This window comes from Apis cerana, linkage group LG14, assembly GCF_029169275.1.
Source record: "Apis cerana isolate GH-2021 linkage group LG14, AcerK_1.0, whole genome shotgun sequence".
In the NCBI taxonomy this organism is placed as follows: Eukaryota; Metazoa; Arthropoda; class Insecta; order Hymenoptera; family Apidae; genus Apis; species Apis cerana.
This window is the reverse complement of record NC_083865.1, coordinates 7,274,019-7,294,542: the sequence shown is the minus strand read 5'-3', so window position 1 is coordinate 7,294,542 and position 20,524 is coordinate 7,274,019. Positions and strand designations below refer to the sequence as shown.

Genomic DNA, 20,524 nt, shown 5'->3' with positions numbered 1-20,524 from the left:
TATCAAAATGTATGTATTCTATTTTGTACATTTTGCGTATCTTATTGTATCGTGCATTCCATATTCACGTTACATTTTAACTTTTTTTCCCCCATAAATGCGTTATTTAATTATCCATCAATTAATAATATTACATCGGTGAATAAAAGTATAACAAGTTGTATATTTTTACAATTTTGCATTATCGATAGAATGATAAACCTGTACGAAAACACTGAAATCATTATCGTATAGGAAAATATTACAAATTTCACAGATAATAATTGGAAAGTACGGAAAAGTTGATTTGGAATTTATTTCGCGTATTTATTAATCGGATTTAGCGGCAAGATTTTACTTGAAATCACAATGCGGACCAGTTTCCATGAAAATTCTTATTATTTATGCTAATTAGAGAACGGACGTGGCTCGGAACTAATTAGACGCACCTCCAATTTCCCTTGACTGGACGTGTTCGCTAGTAATTACTCTGACATCAATCAAGCCAATATTAAGGGGTGGTTACATGCGCAGCTACATAATATATATCATTACCAAATATACTACACAACATATATTTCAGCAACTGTTCATCGATATACTTCTTCAAAGAATATCGCATGGGCTTCGCACGGATAACGCGAGTATTCGGTGGTTCTTTTTTTTTTTTTTTTTGTCATAAAAATTCAATCCCGATCGTACGTTCGGATTATTTTTTAAAAAAAAAAAGTATGGAATTTTTATTTCCACAATATTTCAATTTTCGTGGCAACGGTGAAATAATAATTTTAATAGGATTTGCAACAAATTTTCATTGTCGCATCGTCAAATTTATCCTCTCGTGTATTATGCCAATTGTTGGCAAGTTTATTACAGCAATAAGGAATTACAGAGGATTATAAAATGTACAACCTGTAAATTTTTAATTTTTCTTGTTTTACATTTTTGAAACGCTCACGAGAAATTTATAGACTGACCGGACTTTATCTGTCGATTTCTCGTGAATTTTTTTTTTTTTAAATCGAAAATCGATCGATAAAAATAGTACATCATATCGAATTATTGAATAATTGATCCGCACGGAGATTCTACCCTTAGCTTGACACACTTTCGTATCTATTTCTCCTAAAATCTTATGATAATGTTTTCTTAAAGTAGAAAATTAAGAAAATTTCGAGTGACAATGAAGTGGAAGTTAAAATCTACATTCTCGAACTCAGTTTTTCTAGAATTGAAAAGCGAAAATTAGAAATTTCAAAAAAAAAAAAAAAGTTAGGAATAGCTGATCAAAAGCTTCGTTACTTAAATTCTATTTTTCCAAAAATTTTTCCAAGAATATCAACAAAAAGAAAAATTGCAGAATTGTTGGAATTTCAATTTCCTTCATTATCATATAACCTCTAATTTTCCAAAAAAAAAAACGACAATAATCTTTATAAATATAAAAAGCTTTCTTCACAAAGAACAAGAATTGCAAATTTTTATCAGATACCTAATCAAGAATTAATCTTCATTGCCATCCAAAAATTTCACAATAATATCTTTGGAAAAACCAACTGAAACGATAATTCCATGCCATCTCGGAAAGATCATCCGACCGGCAATACGAAAACGTAAAAAGAAGGTGAGATCACGTCGTATCGGAGCAACGATAAATAGAGACACTTGAATGAAAAAGGGGGTAAATATTGGGGCAAACGTCGAAATTAGCCATCAGGACTTGGAGCTCGAGTTTTATCGAGAAGGAATTTTCCATATCTCTCGCAATTTCGCCCAACCAATATTTCTTTTCTCTTGTTCGGTGTAAAAACCGAAAATGGGGTAAAATACGCTCGTCGATCTTCATATCACAGCCCGTGGATCGTTAATGATTTACAGTGAGGTTGGAAAAGCGTCGGTGATCGATTTTATTAATTCGAGCCGACGAAAGTGTTTATCCATTGACTCGCGTTTTTGTTCCCACGTTTGTTCATAATGCAACGCCGCCATTTCGCTGAAAGTAATATTCCCGATTCCATCAGCGTGCTTTTTAGCGGGATTTGTTTGCCCTCGAATATATTCGTAATTATAAAATATCGCGTCGTCGCGATAGAAATGATTTTATAATGCGGGGGAATAAATATATACGTATCTTTCTTATTGCAACATGGTGGAAAGAATGATTGAGATAAAACTATATATCACATTTTCCGCGATACAAAACAATGAAAATAATTTTCATAATTTTTAAAAATTTGAAACGTTTTTCCTCTTTTTTTTTTCTTTTTTGCTTTCTAAGTAAAGCGGTGAATTTTATTTTTATATATTTTCGTGAAAGTAGACTTTTCCTCGTGTATCTTTCAACTCGTTCGCCGGTTGCTTTCGAAGCTTTTCATTCGTGTTTATTCATTTCCCCTTTCCAATTTAATTGTTTGCTCCAAGTTTTTAAACTTCTTCTCATTTCTCGTCCGTCAACAAATTTGAAGTATCGACGATTGGATCGATGAATGAAAAATATAATTTTAATAACGAATCGATATAACTTTCATATAAATTATATAAAATATAATAGTGGAATAAATTTATTCATTAACAATCACATTTTCGACGATACATACAAAAATATAATTTCAACAAATCGACCTAACTTTCCTAATAAATTGTAACAAGATTACTCGTCATAAGAACTAATTTCTCGAATAAAAGATTAAAAAGAAAAATTATAAAACAAATTTATCCTACATTTGCAACAATTATATGTCCGCGACGATATTATCGCCCAAAAGCGTGGAACGAATTAACAAATTGACAGACACCGAATCGAAAACAAAAAGAAAAAAAAAGAGAAACGTATTCCAAGCTCTGATAAAAGGATCACAGACGCCAGACGCCGATATTAACCGATGAAAGCAGTGTGTAATCGAAGGGAGAGGGGGAGGTCTGTGATGTGATCAAAGGGGAAAAATGTTTTTCTCTTCCCGATGATCAACCCACCCGAAATGAATCGCGCGTCCCTCAATTAACACGTGATCATATAATCCGCGAGATTAACCGATTCCATGGAAAATCGGCGTTGCTCGGTATTTAGAGGTGGCGAGACGGTGGCTAACGATCTCATTAGTTTTGTGCCGCGTTATGGAGAGCCGTGCGATGGCAGACAGGTCGATCTTTCCGGTTCTTTTCTAACCTTTCTTTTTTTTATATATTTTTTCATTTAGAACGGGATCTCTCGTTAATTAATTCGTCGCAGCCGCGGTGGCAACAAGCGTCTTTCGGACAATTCGGAAGGACGAAGTCTCATTAAGTCACCGTGGCGCGACTCGTTACACAGCCGGGAACCCGTTTCTTCGTTTGCGAAACCCCGATGCAAAAAACCGTGACGCGTTTCAACTTTTTGATTGGGGCTACGCGTCGATCGTGTCTCGAATAATTAAATGAATAACTGGTCGCGTTCAATTTGGAGATTTTTGTGCGTGCATCCGACGTGGAAATAAGTTCTCCGGAAAGATCGTATCAAAAAAAGGATCGTGAGGACGAGGATAAGAATCTAGGTTGGGAATAAAGCGGGTAAAACGATCACTGTATCACTTTTCGACGTATGCATTCGTCGTACCCGAATCACGTTCGAGGATAAACCGGCATCCGGTTACATTCTTCTGTTCCAGGCGATGAAGATGAGCAAAGTGGGCAACCAGACCAATTCGCAGGACCCACAGGCGGTGAATTCCCGGGTTTTCGTCGGGAATCTAAACACGTTCCAGTGCAGCAAGACCGATGTGGAGCGAATGTTTCAGCGTTACGGCCGTCTGGCAGGTAAGGTTCCTTTTTCCGGTGAAATCACATAAACGAAAGGCGGGATCAGCCAGCCCCCGTGTACCCTGACATTTTCTTCGAGATTCTTTCGTTAGAGTCACAAATTAGATTTTTTTCTTTCTTTCTTTCTTTCTTTTTTCTGGAAAAGGAGAAGGAGGAGGAGGAGCGTAAGGGATCGAGATGGATCGAAAATTTATTTAAAACGCGCTTCGTTCTATGGGATTATATTTCGTTGTGTGAAACTGTAAATTATATTATCCCGAATTGAAATTATGTCATTATTAGTATTAGAAATGATTGTCAAGATTTCGCACTGGAGACGACGACATTGGAAAATAATTTTGCATCGCGGAATACTTTTTTTTCCCCCCTATGAATGTTAAATGAAAATTTATTATTCCGTGAAACATATATATTTCAAAGTTTTGTATGTTTGAAACGAGGAAAATTTATGTTAAATATTATTACGCGATATCTTTTGAGTGGTGTAATAAAAGTTACTTCACGAAACGTAATAATTATGCAAACGGGGCTAAAAAATGTCGAAGATAATTTCAGGAGAGATAGGATTTTCCTTGAAACGATTGAAAAATTTATTTAAAATGGTAGTACGTGATATTCTTTGAATGATAAAGCTATTTTACGAAATGTAATAATTATAGAGGGATTATTTGATTTCTTTTTTTTCTTCCTTTTTTATATATACATATATATATATATTATTATTTCCTTTCCGTAATTTCACGATAGAACGAGAATTTATTCATAAGAGATTAAAAATGAATTTTTGCGTGAATCGAGCTTTCTGATAAAAATTAATACAAACCTACATTTTTCGTAAAGAGGATTATACGTTATTTTCGTTTTTAATAATAAATGATCGGAATATCAAAAAATATGAGATAATCTCTCAAACAAAATATAACCTTATATAAAATCAAAAATACTAAAAATAATCTAACGTATACATTTGTATCATTCATATATTATTGAAAATCTCTGTTTCAAATCCTCCAAAATATCCATTCAATCGTACAAATATATTTTAAATTAATTCTTAATTCCATCTATCCATAACAATTTCAAGCGCATTTAAATAATCTTAACCCCCCAAAAAACAAACAAACAAATAAACAAACAAAATTTGAAACGAAGAAACGGATTATTTTACACAATCATTCGACCGATCATTATTTAAAAAAAGAAAAATAACAAAAATTCCAAATAATAAATTCTAATAATTTTAATTCCGGATAAAATACCAATATTCCCATCGTTCCAACGATTCCAAATACAACGATCTGACAAAACGAAAAAAAAAAAAATGGGAGGAAAAGAGACAAAATTCTGTACTTCGAATCGAGAACAAAAAACAAAAAAAAAAAAAGAGAGAGAAAACAAAAAATCTCGTCCGGTCGGGGTATTATTTGAAATTAAAAGAAAAAAAGGAAGAAAGAAACAGATACAAAATAGCGTTTTGCAGCGTTAGCCGCGGGATCAGTTGGACGGGAAAGTAGGAAAAGTCGAAAAGCACGGTGTGTAGTTACAAAACTGGTTGGCGAAGTTGAGAAGATTCAAAGATCCCTGGCTCGGATAACGGGTAAAGAGTCGCGCTGTTATCCGGTATAAAAAGCCGGGTGGTCGGGGAGAAAAATAGCGAGTTGGAAATAGGATTTTCTCGATACGCTCGGGGTCCTCGGTAACCCAATTTGTGCCGTGATAGCTCCTTGACCTTCGATATCCCGATTGGATATCCGTCTCCAGTTTCACCACCGATGACTCCCGTTGCTTTCACTGTAACGCTAACTTCGTTTCGGGAAACGTACTTTATTGGAAACCGGGTAAATCCGGTGTGTGCACGCGGGCGAGAAACGGGAGAGAGAGAGAGAGAGAGAGATCGGTCGATTGATGGCACGAAGATTGAGTTTCTCGTTAAAATCGGTTTTATCGCCGGGTTAGTCATTTTCACGGGGACGAGGATAACTGTCGTTCAATTTTCACTCGAATTTTTTAAACGAATCGCGATAATAACGAGGGAAAATATTTGTATTTATATATATGTATTTTTCGAAAGACAGTAGAAACTCTTGATTCGACGAGAAGAGAGAAGAGATAAGCGAGAGTTTACTTTTTTTTAAGTGGAGTGGAATAAGAAGAAACGCAGATACGAACAATCTGGATTGTCCAAGTATTTATTTTTTCCAAAAAAGGAAAAGGAAGAAAGAAATTACTTCCCTCTTACCTTTTCCTCTTACTTCCCTTTTCCGTATTAGAATTCAAGTACGCGCAGGTGTTGTTCAAAGATATTTCTTGAGTTAATTTACCGGGAAGTTGAAGGAGCGTTTGACGAGCAGCAACGAGGATAGCATTTCATTAGTAAAAGTATCACACTTTTACCGATGGGGCAAGTTTCGAAACTCGGTCCCCGCTTACACGAATTTCGAGTTCCTTGGGAGTCTGTTGCGTACAGCTGTCACTGGTACAGCGATGCGATCCGTGTTCGGTGTTTCTGGAAGCAAGGAAAATTAAAGCGCAGTCTATGACGTTAGTTTCCCTGCGCCGAGTCGTGTAATACGTCTCGTGTAACGCCTGTAACGAAAACTTTCCCCGTTAAATTTAAATAATACGATTCCACTTACGATACCACGCACGGCGCCCACGCTTTCACTATAATTTCTCGCGAGAATTCGTCAATTTCGCTATATCTTCCGATCGAATCGGTCCAATACCCGCTTCATCGAATTATTTTCAAACGTTCATTTCTTTATTCATTTATTTTCCTTTGCATTACACCGACAGCCAGTTACAGCATTCGAGTGAACAATAAGAAACCCAAATCGAGTTACGAAATCCTGATAATATAAAAATATCCCGAATTCACGAGGCTTCTTTTCGCTTTTCCATTCGAAAAGAAGGCAAACCCCTCGAAACGTTTCAGCGTCAAACGCAGAATTAGCTCGATCCTCCTCGTTCGGGGAAGAGGGAGGGGGAGATGGAGCACTGGAACCACAGAGAAACTTGGAAATAAAATTAAGCTGCAGTCCAGTCGATGGACAACACTCGGCCACAATCCGGAACGGGTCCCACTTGACCCGCGCAATCTGCCTCGTACAGCTGTCGCAGCAGGAGGGGAGGGGTAGGGATGCGGTCGTCGTCTTATCCGTCGAATCGAACCGCCCCTTTTAATTCGTCCACCTGCCAAGTTTCCTCCGTAAAGTTGGGCGCGGACGCATTGTCGCTGCATTTATTGTCTAGCCCGGTTTATCGAGGAAGCTGGTGAAAGTAAGCTGTTTATCGCCAGTTGCCAGACAGCACGCTGCCCTGCGACGAGATTTCGGTCGGGTTTGCTGGCACTCAGATTCGTGGAAGAATTCGGGCGCAGACTGACCCGTGACTGAACCTTGGACTTGACTGATAATGCGGTGACACTTCCGTTTAATTGTTTCGAAGAGTTTTTTTTTTTCTTTTTCCTTTCTCCAGAGTTCATTTCGGGATCAAGGATTCTCGTTTTAAATTTGAAACTTTCTTTTGTGGTTGGATCTTCGACGCTTTGCTTCTCGCACGATTTCGAAAGAGAAATTTGCGTGAATGAATTTATGGAATGATATATTGGTACATCCAAGAAGAAGATAGGAATGAAAGTATAATAGGAAAGTATTGATATTTGGGAGGAAAAATTTGACAATAGAAATCCGCATGGATTTAAAGTATTTAATAAATAAGCTTCGATTTTTATTATTCAATTTATATCCAAATTTTATCATTCAATATTAAATGATAAAATTTTCCTTTCTTTCTTTTCTTCATCTTTTTACAAATAACACAATTTTTTTCTATCCACATCAAAATATATCAAAATCGTCAGATGAGAAACGATAATCGAATTAAAACAAAAATTCTCTCTCTATCTACCTCTTTCTCCATTAAAAATTAATATCCGCAACTTTAATCGGCTCCATGAAAAGTTGCCTCGCATAAATACACAATTTAATCGACGTCCCAGTTCTCATGAACGTATAATCTGCCTCTACTAATCGACGCCCTACTGTAATTAAATCGACAAACAAACTGCGTTAAACATTTTCCGGAATGAAAAAAAAAAAAAAAAAGAAAAGACAAAAAAAAATTTCAAAACTTTTCGAAACTCTTCCCTTTTCTCTCTCTCTCTCTCTCTTTCTCTAAACTGACCCAAATGCAGGATAAGCAAGTGCCTCCAACTTTTCCATCCGCCTGCTTTTCAACCCTGTCCGCATCCCTGTCCCCGATTTACCCTGCCGAAAAAACGACATCCGGATCTCGGTTCTGTTTTATCGTCAATCAAAGAGACGATGGCTACATGCATAAATTGCGCGGAAGGGGAGTTGAACGCTCATTTTTCCGTTGAATCAAAACAAAAAAAAATAAATAAATAACAAAAAAAACAGCTTTCGTTATTCGGAATTGAATCGGTTCACCGATGATCCATCGGTTTCGAAGCGAAATCGACGTGGATATCCTCCCTCCCTTATTTTTCCTTTTAATTCGATTCTCTCTTTCTCTCTCTCTCTCTCTTTTCCACGCGGGGCAAAAAACAAACGGGGATATATGTAGATTTCCGCGTTGGGAGAAATAACGCGAAACAAGAAATATCGAGTTACTCGAAACAAAGGCCGAATTTTTCCATAGTTTTGAATCCATTAGAGGAGAATATCGGCGCGAATCGTTGCAATTATTTCTGGTTCGGTTCGGTGATGATAGTGGGGCGTAAATATTGTTTTAATATCGGAGGTATATTGGTGTGCAACACGAAGTATCGAAGCAGCGTCCTCTGGTTGTGAAAATAATTATATGCGTTTAATTATATTGCGTTTCAGTGAAGGTACATCTGCTTGTTTTTAGTTGGAAAACGAAAGTCGAGTTTTGATTGTATTCGATTATTTCAAATGTTACTTGGTTAATGACCAAACAATGGAGTCTAAAAATGATGGAGATTTCTTTCTTTGCCTCTACGAAATTCCCCAAAGACCACCTTCGTTGCACACCGCGTGAAAAGAAAATTTTACAAATTTAAATTATTCGGTATTAATTTAATTTCTCCAAACACTTGTCGAGACGAGAGATTTAGAAATAAGTTTGTTTTCAAAAAAAAAAAAAAGGAACGAATTAAAACTCTCCTCTAAGAAAAGAAAAAAGAGAAAAGAAAAATGAAAATCCAGCGACAAGTTCAAAAAAAAACCGTCTCGCCCTATCTGGCACACGGTACGAGAGTTGCAAGTTCCATAAAAGTTTCAACCTCTGCCGGCCGCAACGACAATTCGCAATTCTCCCCGACGACTGTTTCGCGGTGTGCTGCGTCCCGCAAGAAAAGGGTCCCGCATCCTTATTGGAGGAGAAGAGGCTCGAGTCAAGGGAGACGTGAAATTGGAAAAGGTTCAGATTGTCAGATAGAGCACAGCTACTATGGGATGCTGGACCACTGTGACAGCTGCGCGGAGCAGATTGCACGGATCGAGTGGGGCAGAACGTAGTGCACGTAGTAGACCGAGAATCGTATTAAATTGTTCTGCACGCGTATCATTGTCCTCTCTGAAAGTCGTGAGAACTGATGCGTATTAATTCCTTTAGCCTTTCAATTCCAATTTCGATCGTTCAGTTTTGAGAACAACGAATAAAGGCCGAGAAATATCGTTCGATCCCTCGTTGAAAGGAAAAAAAAAGAAAAAGTTTCGAATTGTTATATAATTTTTTTACGATAAAAAATACAATTGATTATTCCAATTTCCCTGTAAACGATTCAATATTGTTATACATAATTTGATTCGTAATGATCGATTAAAATTTATCAGATACGAAAATTCTTGCTAGTAGAAAGTCTAATTTTCTTAACGCACGAAATATAAATAATAATTTGGAATATCTGGAAAAATCGAAATGGCCATGAATTCGATGGGATATATCTCTCGCCCGAAATTCCTCCCCTCTGTATACTCTTCCATTCCTTTTTTCGCTCTTTTTTCTTTCTTTCTTTCTTTCCTCTTTTTTTGTCCTTTTTTTTTTTGTTTTTTTAATTTTACATGGGCCACCACATGGCACAGTTGGGTCATCGATTCCGTGGGCAGTCTGCGTAGCAAGTCGGCAGATACGTTCATTTTAACGCGGGAGGCTGCTGTAATCTGTGTACCCGTAATAACTTTTGCGTGGTTAGCAGCTGACCATGCATGGAATTCATTATGCTGAAACAAATATGTAAATCTCCATATATTCCTGCCATGGTTATACATATATGGCCGCGGGTGTACACGGGTCTGGATGCAGATATATTTCGTACGAAACGTGTGTCCACTCCCGAAACGGACAGTGACGGTTTAAAAAAAATTTATCTCGCAACGCCAGTTCCCTAGAACATGTTAATAACGTCAAGTTGAAAATCTCGAGGATTTTATCCTGCTATTATACTCTTCCTTCCAACGGTGCATTGTTTTTGAATTATGTTTCGTATGAATTGACAATGATCAATTAATTGTATCTTGTAATATTTGATTGGAAATTGGAAGAATTCGATGGAGAAATAAATTTATTAATTTATTTTTCCTCTTTTCCCCCTTTCTTCTTGGTAAAAATTAGTTCTAATTCTCTTAATTTCAAATTTTTACGATTATAGAAATTAGAAGGAAAGAATTTTATTTTGTACATTTTTTTCGTTTATATTATTTTCGTTTAATTCGATACGTGAAAACGATATATTTTGAGATAGATAGATAAAGAACAAATATTAAAGTAAATGACGTGTTGAATGTAACGCAGAATCTTATTAAAATTCATTGTCGATAAATGGTAGGAAAGGGGAATGAAGAAATTTATTCCCTGCGGATTGTGATAAACTCCGTGGAACTGCCGCGCATGAAAAATAAATACCAGTGAACGTTCCTGTAATTTATTTAAGAAAATTCTCGGCGAAAGAGAAAAGCTTCTGCATTAAGCATATTTAAATTCATTTTTAATCGCGTGTCTAAGGACAGAGATAATATCCGAATGTTTCATGAACTTTAATATAATAATAGCTTGCGACACAGGACATTCTAGCCGCAATGCCTCTGCTAAAATTAATTCTTTTCACTTTGGTACATATATAAAAAAAAAAAAAGAAAAAAGAAATAAACAATTCTTCCGTTTCGAATTTTTTTTTGTATCTCGAAATATAATCGCTCCGTAATCGCTAGAAAATTACCGTTTCAAAAACCGTGCATACATACTAAATAACAAAATAAAAAAACAAATAAATAAAAAAGAAGCAACAAATAAAAAATCACTTCCCCGCTTTCCAATCTCTCTTCGAACAATCCAACATCCTCTCGATCCGGTATTCCGGAACGATGACGAGATCTCCCCCCTCTCCTTCCCCCCAAAGATCCGCAAAGTCTGACCGAGGGGATCCACGCTCCTCATCAAAATTCATGGAAACAATTTTAATTAAAGATTTCCCCCCATTATCCTGGTATTTCTGTTTCATTCCATCCGCGTTGCTTGGAAGAAAGGAAGCGGGCTATTGGAACGTCATGATCGTTTGTTGTTCCAGGAATATCTATGCACAAAGGCTATGCATTCGTGCAATTCACAAATCCCTTTGATGCCCGGAGCGCCTGCCTCGGCGAAGATGGCCGCACCGTTCTTAGCCAGATACTCGGTAAGTAATTTCTCTCTTGCCGAAACATTAATAACTCGTTCCTATCCTATATATATATATATAACCTCCGTTTATAAACGTCCCCCCTCCCCAACCGTATAATCGTGCCGAATATTTAAATATTAATTATAAACACGGCAATGGCAACCCCTCCCAACCATCCCTTCAACCCGTTTCGCGCGGAAACGCCAATTAATTATTGGCTTGCACAGCTTTCCTCCCGTTGAAAATTGGAAAGGGGTCTGTCCTGGGCCCGGAGAACTTCTGGCGGGATTCACGGTTCTTTGACGTCTCCGTTGCTTTTCCGCTTTTTCAACTTTAATGGCGGCGCTGCGCCCTCTCGATCCCTCGCGAAACGTTTCGATCGTTCTTTGAATCTCCTCTTGATACTTGTTTTAATTTCTAGGTAAAAATTCGATCGTGATACTTGGTTGATAATTCTGTCCATTTTGTCGGAACAGTCGGGAAATGGTGTGAATGTGGGAAGATTTGGATTTGAAAAGATTTTTTTGAAGAGGAGGATAATTAGGAAGACATTCTTTGATCGAACATTAATCCAGTTCCGGGGAAACTAATAAAAATTTTACTTTTTAATTTTAATTCTTTCGTTATAGAAGAAGAAATTAATGAGGTCGTTATTGGATGACCGCGATTCAAAACTGGTTCGTTCGTAAACGCACCGCGAGCCGGTTTATTAACTGCATTCATTGGGAATGCCTCAATTAACCACATTACTCGATAATATCTCGATCAATTTCTTCCTCTATTAGTACAATTATTTTTCTCAAATGGAAATTACTAGATATCTTTCCTATCTTCGAGGAGAAAATCAAATTTACATATCCATCGTATAATCTATATATTCGATTGGAACAATTAATAATTCGTTTATTTATATTAAATTTAATCGTTTTAAATTTTAGTTCGAAGTTCTCATAGAAATTGCAAATGAATTTCGGACGAGGAAATATATAAGATGATACGATATTGGATGAAGTTAGTAGTTACCGTTGAAAGTTTTTGATGAAAAATTCATTAAATACATCCAGTAACAAGGTACGTCTTACACATTGCATTTTGTATGATCAATTCCGGATCAAAAAACTCGTAATCGGAACTAATTTTAACATGTTTATTTATTTTTTTTTTATTTTAATTACAAATTCTTTCAGATTTCTTCCTCCCCCATAAATTCAATGCCTTATATTAGAGAAATTATTAAAGAAATTCTGAAGAAAGGATTTTTTTCAAAAAGAATTCTTACTCTCGCACACTCTTGCGTCGAGCAATGTGAATTACGAAAATTGGACGAGAACGAATTATAATTTCAACGAATCTGGATGTGGAGGATCGCGATTGGCGCGATCATTTACGAGGTTAACTCGACGCAGTGGAAGGTTGTTGCCCGCAGTCAGGAACGAACGAGAACCGAACAGATCCTTAAAAGCGAAGTATCATCGACTTCCAGCCATTAGTTTCCAAGTTCTCTTGGGAATCTGACTAGAGACAGGGGGGATACGTTCGAGAGCATTTAGCAAACTCGCGAAACTTCCCACGAGAATCGGATTTTCCTCCTTTGCGCCATTACGAAATTTGCATGATTTCCGATTCGTAAACACACCGATCGAACGAATCCTTTTTCCTTTCTTTTCTTTTTTTTTTTATTTTCACCCCCTCCTCCCCCCTTCACTCCCTTATATATTCTTTCTTCCTCGTTAGTGGCGTCGTTCGTACGGATAACAAGATGGAGTTTGAAATTTCGTGGTTTGCTCGAAACTGGATGGAGGTTAGTTTAAACCAGAACCTGTATATAGAACGTGTTTCACGTCTCGCTAGTTCAACAGTTGAACAAGCTGCTACGAATACGCCGGTCAATAAGACAAATATGACTTGAAAGGAGAAATAAGGATAGCCTTGGTATCGACTAGGTGCTATCTTGCCCGCCCAACACTCCCCCACCCGGTGTATTGTAAAACCGGATGAAATTGGACTCGATTCCTTCATCTAATATTTTATTTATGATCTCGTTGCGTTATCCGCGGATTGCAACGAATAAATATGTTAAGACCGCTTATTCGAGCCAACAACTCGTGTATTCCCCTCGTGTAAAGAAGACATATATTAATTATTAATAACAATTTATTCAGATTAGACTTACTAAACGAACTCTCCGAAACGAATACGAAATATCCCATCAAGGATATTTCATTATTTTTTTTCATTATTCAAACCGACTCGCAAACGAAATTACTCAGACTCGATAAATTTTCCATTCCAAAATCCAAATCGGACACCTTCGTTCTAAGTGGTGGCAAGATACGATACCTTTTCGATCAGGTTGAAAACCAGCCTCCCCTCCTTTTCCCTCCCCCTGAGAAAGAAACTCGCGCATTAATCACAGATGGAAAGTTCATAAATCCCTTCCTCCCTCCCCCGTCGGTATTCAGATCCGAGCCAGTGAGTCGACAGCCGTCGAGACCGAGCCTCTTTTCCCGCCTTTCTTTTTCTCCCTCCCCGAAAAGTATCCCAGGAACGGAATACTACTACTAGGCGACACAAAAATCAACGGCGGCCCACGATGGCCACGGCAAGAAGCGGACCTGTCTACACATATATACACCTTCGGTTTCCTTTCTTCTTCGTTCCACTCTTCGCCCGGTTACCCCACCGCCCCTCCCACTTCCCTCGCTCGATTCGCCCAGAAATCTTTCTTTGGCTAATGCAAGAACTGTGTTCCCACTGTACCTCCCAACCGCCTACCTTCCGGCGTCCATATACTACCCCCTTCGTTGTACATATACGTACGTTCCACCCTTGGATTGGGGATGGGGGTAGGAGGATACTCGTGCATTTACAAGCGCTCGACTCACCGCAGGGAGACCTCCTCTACACATGGCTTCACGTTCCTTCCTATATAATTCTCACACCGTGTACGTGAGAGAAAGTTCGTCGAATGAGAAACAGCCGAATAAAACCTTCCCTCCCCTTTGCGAGGAGCGGCCGATTCGGAAACCGATCGTTTCTCGAGGTGTCGAGGCGAAATTTCTTTTCATCCTTTTCTCGTTACACACGTCCTTTGTGAATTTTCATCTTTTGATGGGGATTATAAAGGGGTAATTTTTCGAGGTTTCTTTATTTCAACTGTGAAATAATATGCAGGAGGATGGTATGTGATGGTTGAACTTTTGATCGACGAACGATTGGTAATGAATTTTGAAGAATTTTTTATTTTTTAATCGACCACGAACGATGAATCTCTGAATAAATTGAGAAATTTACGGAGCCAGTTTCGAAAGGGTGATATATCAGATCAAGTAGAAAACTGTAACACGGCACGATTCTAGGATTGAACTGCACCGTGACCGACTCGAGTTGAATTTAAATTTCGATCGTAATAGATTGCCAATTAATTCTAACTTGGAGTTTCATTCTTCAGGGGAGGGTCCTTTGTGCGAATGAAAGGATATTGGATCGAAGAATTATTTTCCTCCATTTATTTTCTTCACTTTGTCGGTTATCGGTTAAAAGGAATGTTAATATTCCGTAACCAGTGCTTGGGTCTTGTTTCATCCGAAGAAAATACGCTTTTCGGCCTGTCGAGCTTCCCATATTTCTCTAATATCTGTATAACGGGATTTCTAGGGAGGTATAATTATGCGAGGCGGTAGGCGAATCTACGAACCAACTCGATGCGCTTTTATACCTCTGAGAAATTAGCTATCAAAAGGAAGGCGGATGCAATATCGGCCTCTAAGACGAAGAGGGATCTTATAAAAAATGAATATCGTTGCTCCACTTCCGATAGATTTTTAGATACGTATTATTTCTGTCGTTTCCGGAATGGATGTTAGTCTCCAGAATAAACCATAGAAGAATAAGAATCGAAAGAAGAAGAAATCGATAGATAAATAAAAAATTATTGGACAAATATTTTAATAATAATGAATAATTTCTATTTCTCTCTCTCTCTTTCTGTAAGTCTAAAGTAGTTGTCGATTAACATTTATTACAAACAATTACTTTCATCATCATCGGTTTTTTGTAATTATTTATAAATGATTCTTTTATTTCATGCAAAATGTAACTTTTTCCAAATTTTTGAAACGATAGCACGTGATGAAATGATTGTAAAATTACAACGAAGAGATTTTTATTTTAAATAATTTTCGATACTCGACGACGAAACGTTTCCATTAGCTCGGTGCAAGATATAGGATGAAAATGAAATCGTGAGATGATATTGCGCGCTTATCTCGTTTCGCATAATTTACGAAACTTTTTATGCATCGCATATTTTCGCAAAACGCACAAGCTGAATATTTTAGGATGGTATTTATTAGGATGTATCATGTATGAGAAGTTTTACCGGCACTTCCTGTCATTTTATATGACACCTCTCACACTTTACTTCGGCCTAGATATATTCAAGTGTCACGTTTCCTACCCTTAAAAGATGGCAAAAGGTTATCTAACGTGATATTTCGTGACGATGCACTTTATCCCCAAAAGTTCTAAATAAATAATAAGTGGAGTAAAGTGGATTGCAATCAACAAATTACTGTTATCAAAAATATTGCTCTTATATCTTTTACTCTGAATCATTACTTGTGCTCCAAGTCACGAGTGTGAAAATTTATGGCAGTCAATATAAATGTGAACATAACATGTGAACAAACATACTATTTATTTTCGTAGGAACTTTTATGAGAATATTATTATTTATTTTTTGTAAAATAGTTGGATTAAAAATTTGCTTTATTTTAAAAAAGTGCATTGCTCGCTTTCCCCCTTGATAGATTTCTTAAAATAGTAACTTCATAAATTTTGCACACTTTTCGTTGAAATTCGTATTTCCAGTCCAAAAGTCCACTATTTAAAGCGCTTACGTGCACGACACACATTAATTACTCAAATTGAATTCCATTTACCCCCTCTCTTCTTTCTAAAAAAAAATGTGTCCTACCGTTAATTTCAATTATGTCCCCGTTGGGGTTGGTTTCAATTGAAAATCGAACTAATCGAAAATCGTACTATCGTCGAATACGAAAATAACGGAAAATTGAAAAGTATCGACAATTATCAACTGGCTGGATATTCATGAGGAATATAGGTCACTTATAATACGAAATGAGCTCGAGCAATGGTAGAAGGGAGAACAGTGATTTATTATGATAATCTCGTTACGAATTAATGTGCTGATTTACGACTGGGACGATTCTTTTTCATTCAGTAATCTATACGATGGAATCTGTCATGAATTTATATCGAATGATTGATGCTTTATGAGCCCCGCAAGAAAGTAAAATTATTTAGATAAATGATGAGTCGAAATATTCGTAATGAATAAGAATAAGAAATAAATTTCAAAATTCGCACTATATCTATATGCTAGATTCCATTAGAGATGCGCCGAAGACACCCGAAGATGCGCCGAAGATACCCGAAGATGCGCCGAAGACACCCGAAGATGCGCCGAAGACACACGAAGATGCGCCGAAGATATACGAAGATGCGCGAAATTGCGCGAAATTCTATAGAGTTCGCGTCGTTCCCGCGCAAATCATGGCGTCGGTCATTTTGTGCGCAATTAGTCAGTGACTTCGTGTATTAATTGATAATTAAAGTGTTCTTGTTAGTGTTTAGTGAAAATATTTTACAAGAGAAATTCTAGACGATTAATAAGATGAAAAATATATCGTGAAATATTGTTTTCGTTGACATTTTCTTGTGTCGAGAGAAGGAAGGAGATGTCGTCATCATGGCAGGAAATTTTCACATGGTATGATGTTAAATATTACGATTTATTTCTTTCTTATGGGTCATAAATTGCATTTTATTACATTATATCTCCGTCATTTTAAGTTGTGAAAGCTTTATTTTAGTATTTCCGAAATATATTAATCAAATATAGGTAGCATAGGTATACTACGTAGCATTCGGTAATGCGAATAATTTTACTGCGCAATAAGCAGCAAATAAATGCGTAAATTATTTCTTGCTACGAAAACGTCTATTTCTTATAAAATTTGTATCTTAATAAATTTATTGCTAAATATCTTTAGTTTTTCCTATGTATTGATATTGAAATTACAAAATAGATACCAATTCGAATAAATCTATAAAATAGTTAAAATTAACATATTCAGTTCGGTTTTAACCTCACATTTTCGTTTGTCATAGACATCCAATAGATATTAGTATATTCTTTTTAAAAAAAAATTAAATTAGTGAAATAATAATAAAATAATTTAGTATATTTTAAAATAAATACACGTATTTATTAGATTTTTATTCCGTGTTTTAATGTAGATTTTTTTAATGCATAAATTATAAAGATTTTTTTTTGCAAAATTTACTGAGAAAATTAATAGATGAATAACAAAACTAACGATCTTGCTAGATATTTATGGAATGCAAAGAGGGAATGAGAAAGTTGATGTATTTGTTTGGTTATACACGCGACATGTGAAGTATTCATACATTCAGCAAACGTTTTGACTCTGCAGAAACTGCTACGTATTAATTAATAATTGAACAGCGTGCCGTGTTATATGAATAATTCATAATTAAAAGTCATAATTTTCACATATCGTCGTCGTTTTCCATAATACGCGAGAATGTATAAGCAAATGTCACACGACATGCATATTGTTTAGTATAAAATTTCTTCCATTATTTTCATTTAAACAGTGAAAAATGTCAAATTCGAGCTTGGTAATACAATTTAATTAAAATCGAACTAAGAAATTCAACTTATTTTCATACAAGTTTATTTTGTGATTAAATTAATTATTATTATATAATTTAGAATTTAAATAATGAAATTTAAAAGTCGAAAGTCATTCAATTATATCACAGTCTAATATTGCATCAGAATTTTTGGAATATAAAACATATTGTTGAAATATAAAAATATTTGATCAGTCTTTGATCAAGTTTTTTAATCTTTATCGTAATTTTTTATCAAATATTTACAAAATATTTTTTTACAAAATATTTAACGATTGTTAAAATCTTTGAATCTTCAATCTCCATTTTTCATCAAATATTTCCTAAAAATATATCCCACAATAATTAAAATCTTTCGATTTTCAATTTTCTCTATAATTCCCCATCAAATTTTTCAATATAAAATCGCATTACAAAATATTTAACGATGAACTTTCAATCTCGAAGTTATTTTCAAACATTTCTATATAATCTAGTATCCTTATAGTATAGCGAAGCATTGTTTCAAACATATACAGTTAAATTCGAATCCGGTGGTATAACTTCGTCGAAACAAAACGTGCCATCTCCACCGGTAGGGAAACACGTGCTTGTTAACTGTTACGTGAATGATAACCAGGGTATTCCCATTAAAAGTGGAGGAACGTTTCATCCTGATTCGTTGTAATCGCCTCGTGGAAATTGTTACTGCACGACAAACGCAATACCCTGCCTCTCGTGCTACAACTTCGTGATGATGTAACGCGGTTTTGTATGGAATTATGTTTCGTTTAATTAGATTAATTAAATTCACCGATAACGAGATCAGAGTGGAAAAATAAATACAGGGGGAAGGGAAAGTGTACACATGTTTAGAGAAACAGGTCATAAATTTACATGTATACGTCATGTACGAACATCTAATTTGCCTGTATTGTTACGACTTCCCATAAATCGTTTGCAATCGAGTTCCGATAATTATCGGATGATTATCTCCCTTACGGATTACGTTTTGTAACTTTTTTTGTTTTGTTCAAACAAATTGGATTAATATTAAAACAAAGATAAAAATACAATGAAACATATTTATTTTTATAACATCATTTTAATTACAATCACTTGTATATATAAAATATACAAGATATTTTAGGTGGTATAAATTGTAGTTTTAATATCAAGCAAGCAATCTCTTTATAATTAGTATTTTAAAAATTATTTTTTTAGAAATATTTTTATTTCTAGAATATGGAGACCCTTAGGAATTTATTTCAAACGTAAAAATATATATTCAGAATATCACGGTAAAGAGAAGTTTAATTACACAAATTCCGTTTATGAACTTTCTTTCAAAAGGAAAGAAAATTCATAATTAACGAAAATAAAGTAAATTCTACTTTAAATATTAGATTAAAAAAAAAAACATCTTTTTCAAATCTCATTTTTCCAAGATCATCAATCATATCCAAATAACATAAATTCACTTATCTCTTTCAAAATTTTAAATTCATTCGATCACCAACGAAATAGTTATAGTTATGCATTTTTGAATATCCTCTTTTCCCGAGATTGTCCGCCATCAAGGCAGATTATATCAAAAAAGGATCACGTATAATGCACGCGTTTCTCCTCCAACAATGAGGATTGTTGAAAATCGTAGGTGTCGAGATATCCTTTTTTTTTTTTTTTTCCTTTCGCGATACGATAGTCACTCTTTCTTCGACGATAGAGCAACAATACCGGTTACTTTATTTTTTACGATCGGTATTTTTATCCGCACGTGCGCGGACGAGAGTTGCATTTAATCCTTCTCAAGGATCGTTCCCCATCCAGGGATAACTGTATCAAACATGGGACTCGTAGTAGGGCGGTTAAGTGGGCAGAAGACGGCGAATCGCGTGGCGGTTTCCAGTTTTATGATCCCAAACCCCTTCTTATCCCCTTTTTCTTTCGGCTCTTGTACTCGTCTTTTTACTCTCCCCACCCCTCTCCACTTTCCTCCGGTTCCCAAAGTGCGCGATATAAAACAAACGTGGATAAGAGTTATGCGAGTCTTCTCTTCTTTTTTAGTGCTATAGCACAGTGGGATAGAGTACTCGGTTTCTTTTGTATTCATAGAGAGGCGTGTTTTATTCGGGAAATCTGGGAGATTCGAGGAGAAGGATCCCGTTTATCCTGCCTCTCCTGAGGCAGTTTTTAGGTTAGTGTCAATGGGAATCGAATGGGATTAAAGATTCGATGGGAATGGTTAACTGTACCTGATGTCCACCTGTAGGTTCTCCACTCGTGTTTTTTTTCTTTTCTCTCTCTCTCTATTTGATTTTTTTTTCGTTAGTTTCCTTCTCTATTCTCTGCGCGAGATTTTTCTTCCTCCACTTCCGGTAC

At 36.0% G+C, this 20,524-nt stretch overlaps 1 protein-coding gene across 11 annotated transcripts in view; it reads left to right on the top strand.

Moving 5' to 3' along the window:
- Positions 1 to 20,524, top strand: part of LOC108000705 (uncharacterized) — a 306,652-nt gene that overhangs the window by 190,903 nt on the left and 95,225 nt on the right. For 9 of the 11 annotated variants that reach the window (XM_062084420.1, XM_062084426.1, XM_062084422.1 and 6 more), the window contains 2 exons: positions 3,624 to 3,771; positions 11,327 to 11,434. In XM_062084420.1, the coding sequence (XP_061940404.1) occupies positions 3,624 to 3,771; positions 11,327 to 11,434 (256 nt within the window). The remainder of the gene's footprint in view (positions 1 to 3,623; positions 3,772 to 11,326; positions 11,435 to 20,524) is intronic. The other 2 variants (XM_062084417.1, XM_062084427.1) reach the window with 2 other exon arrangements.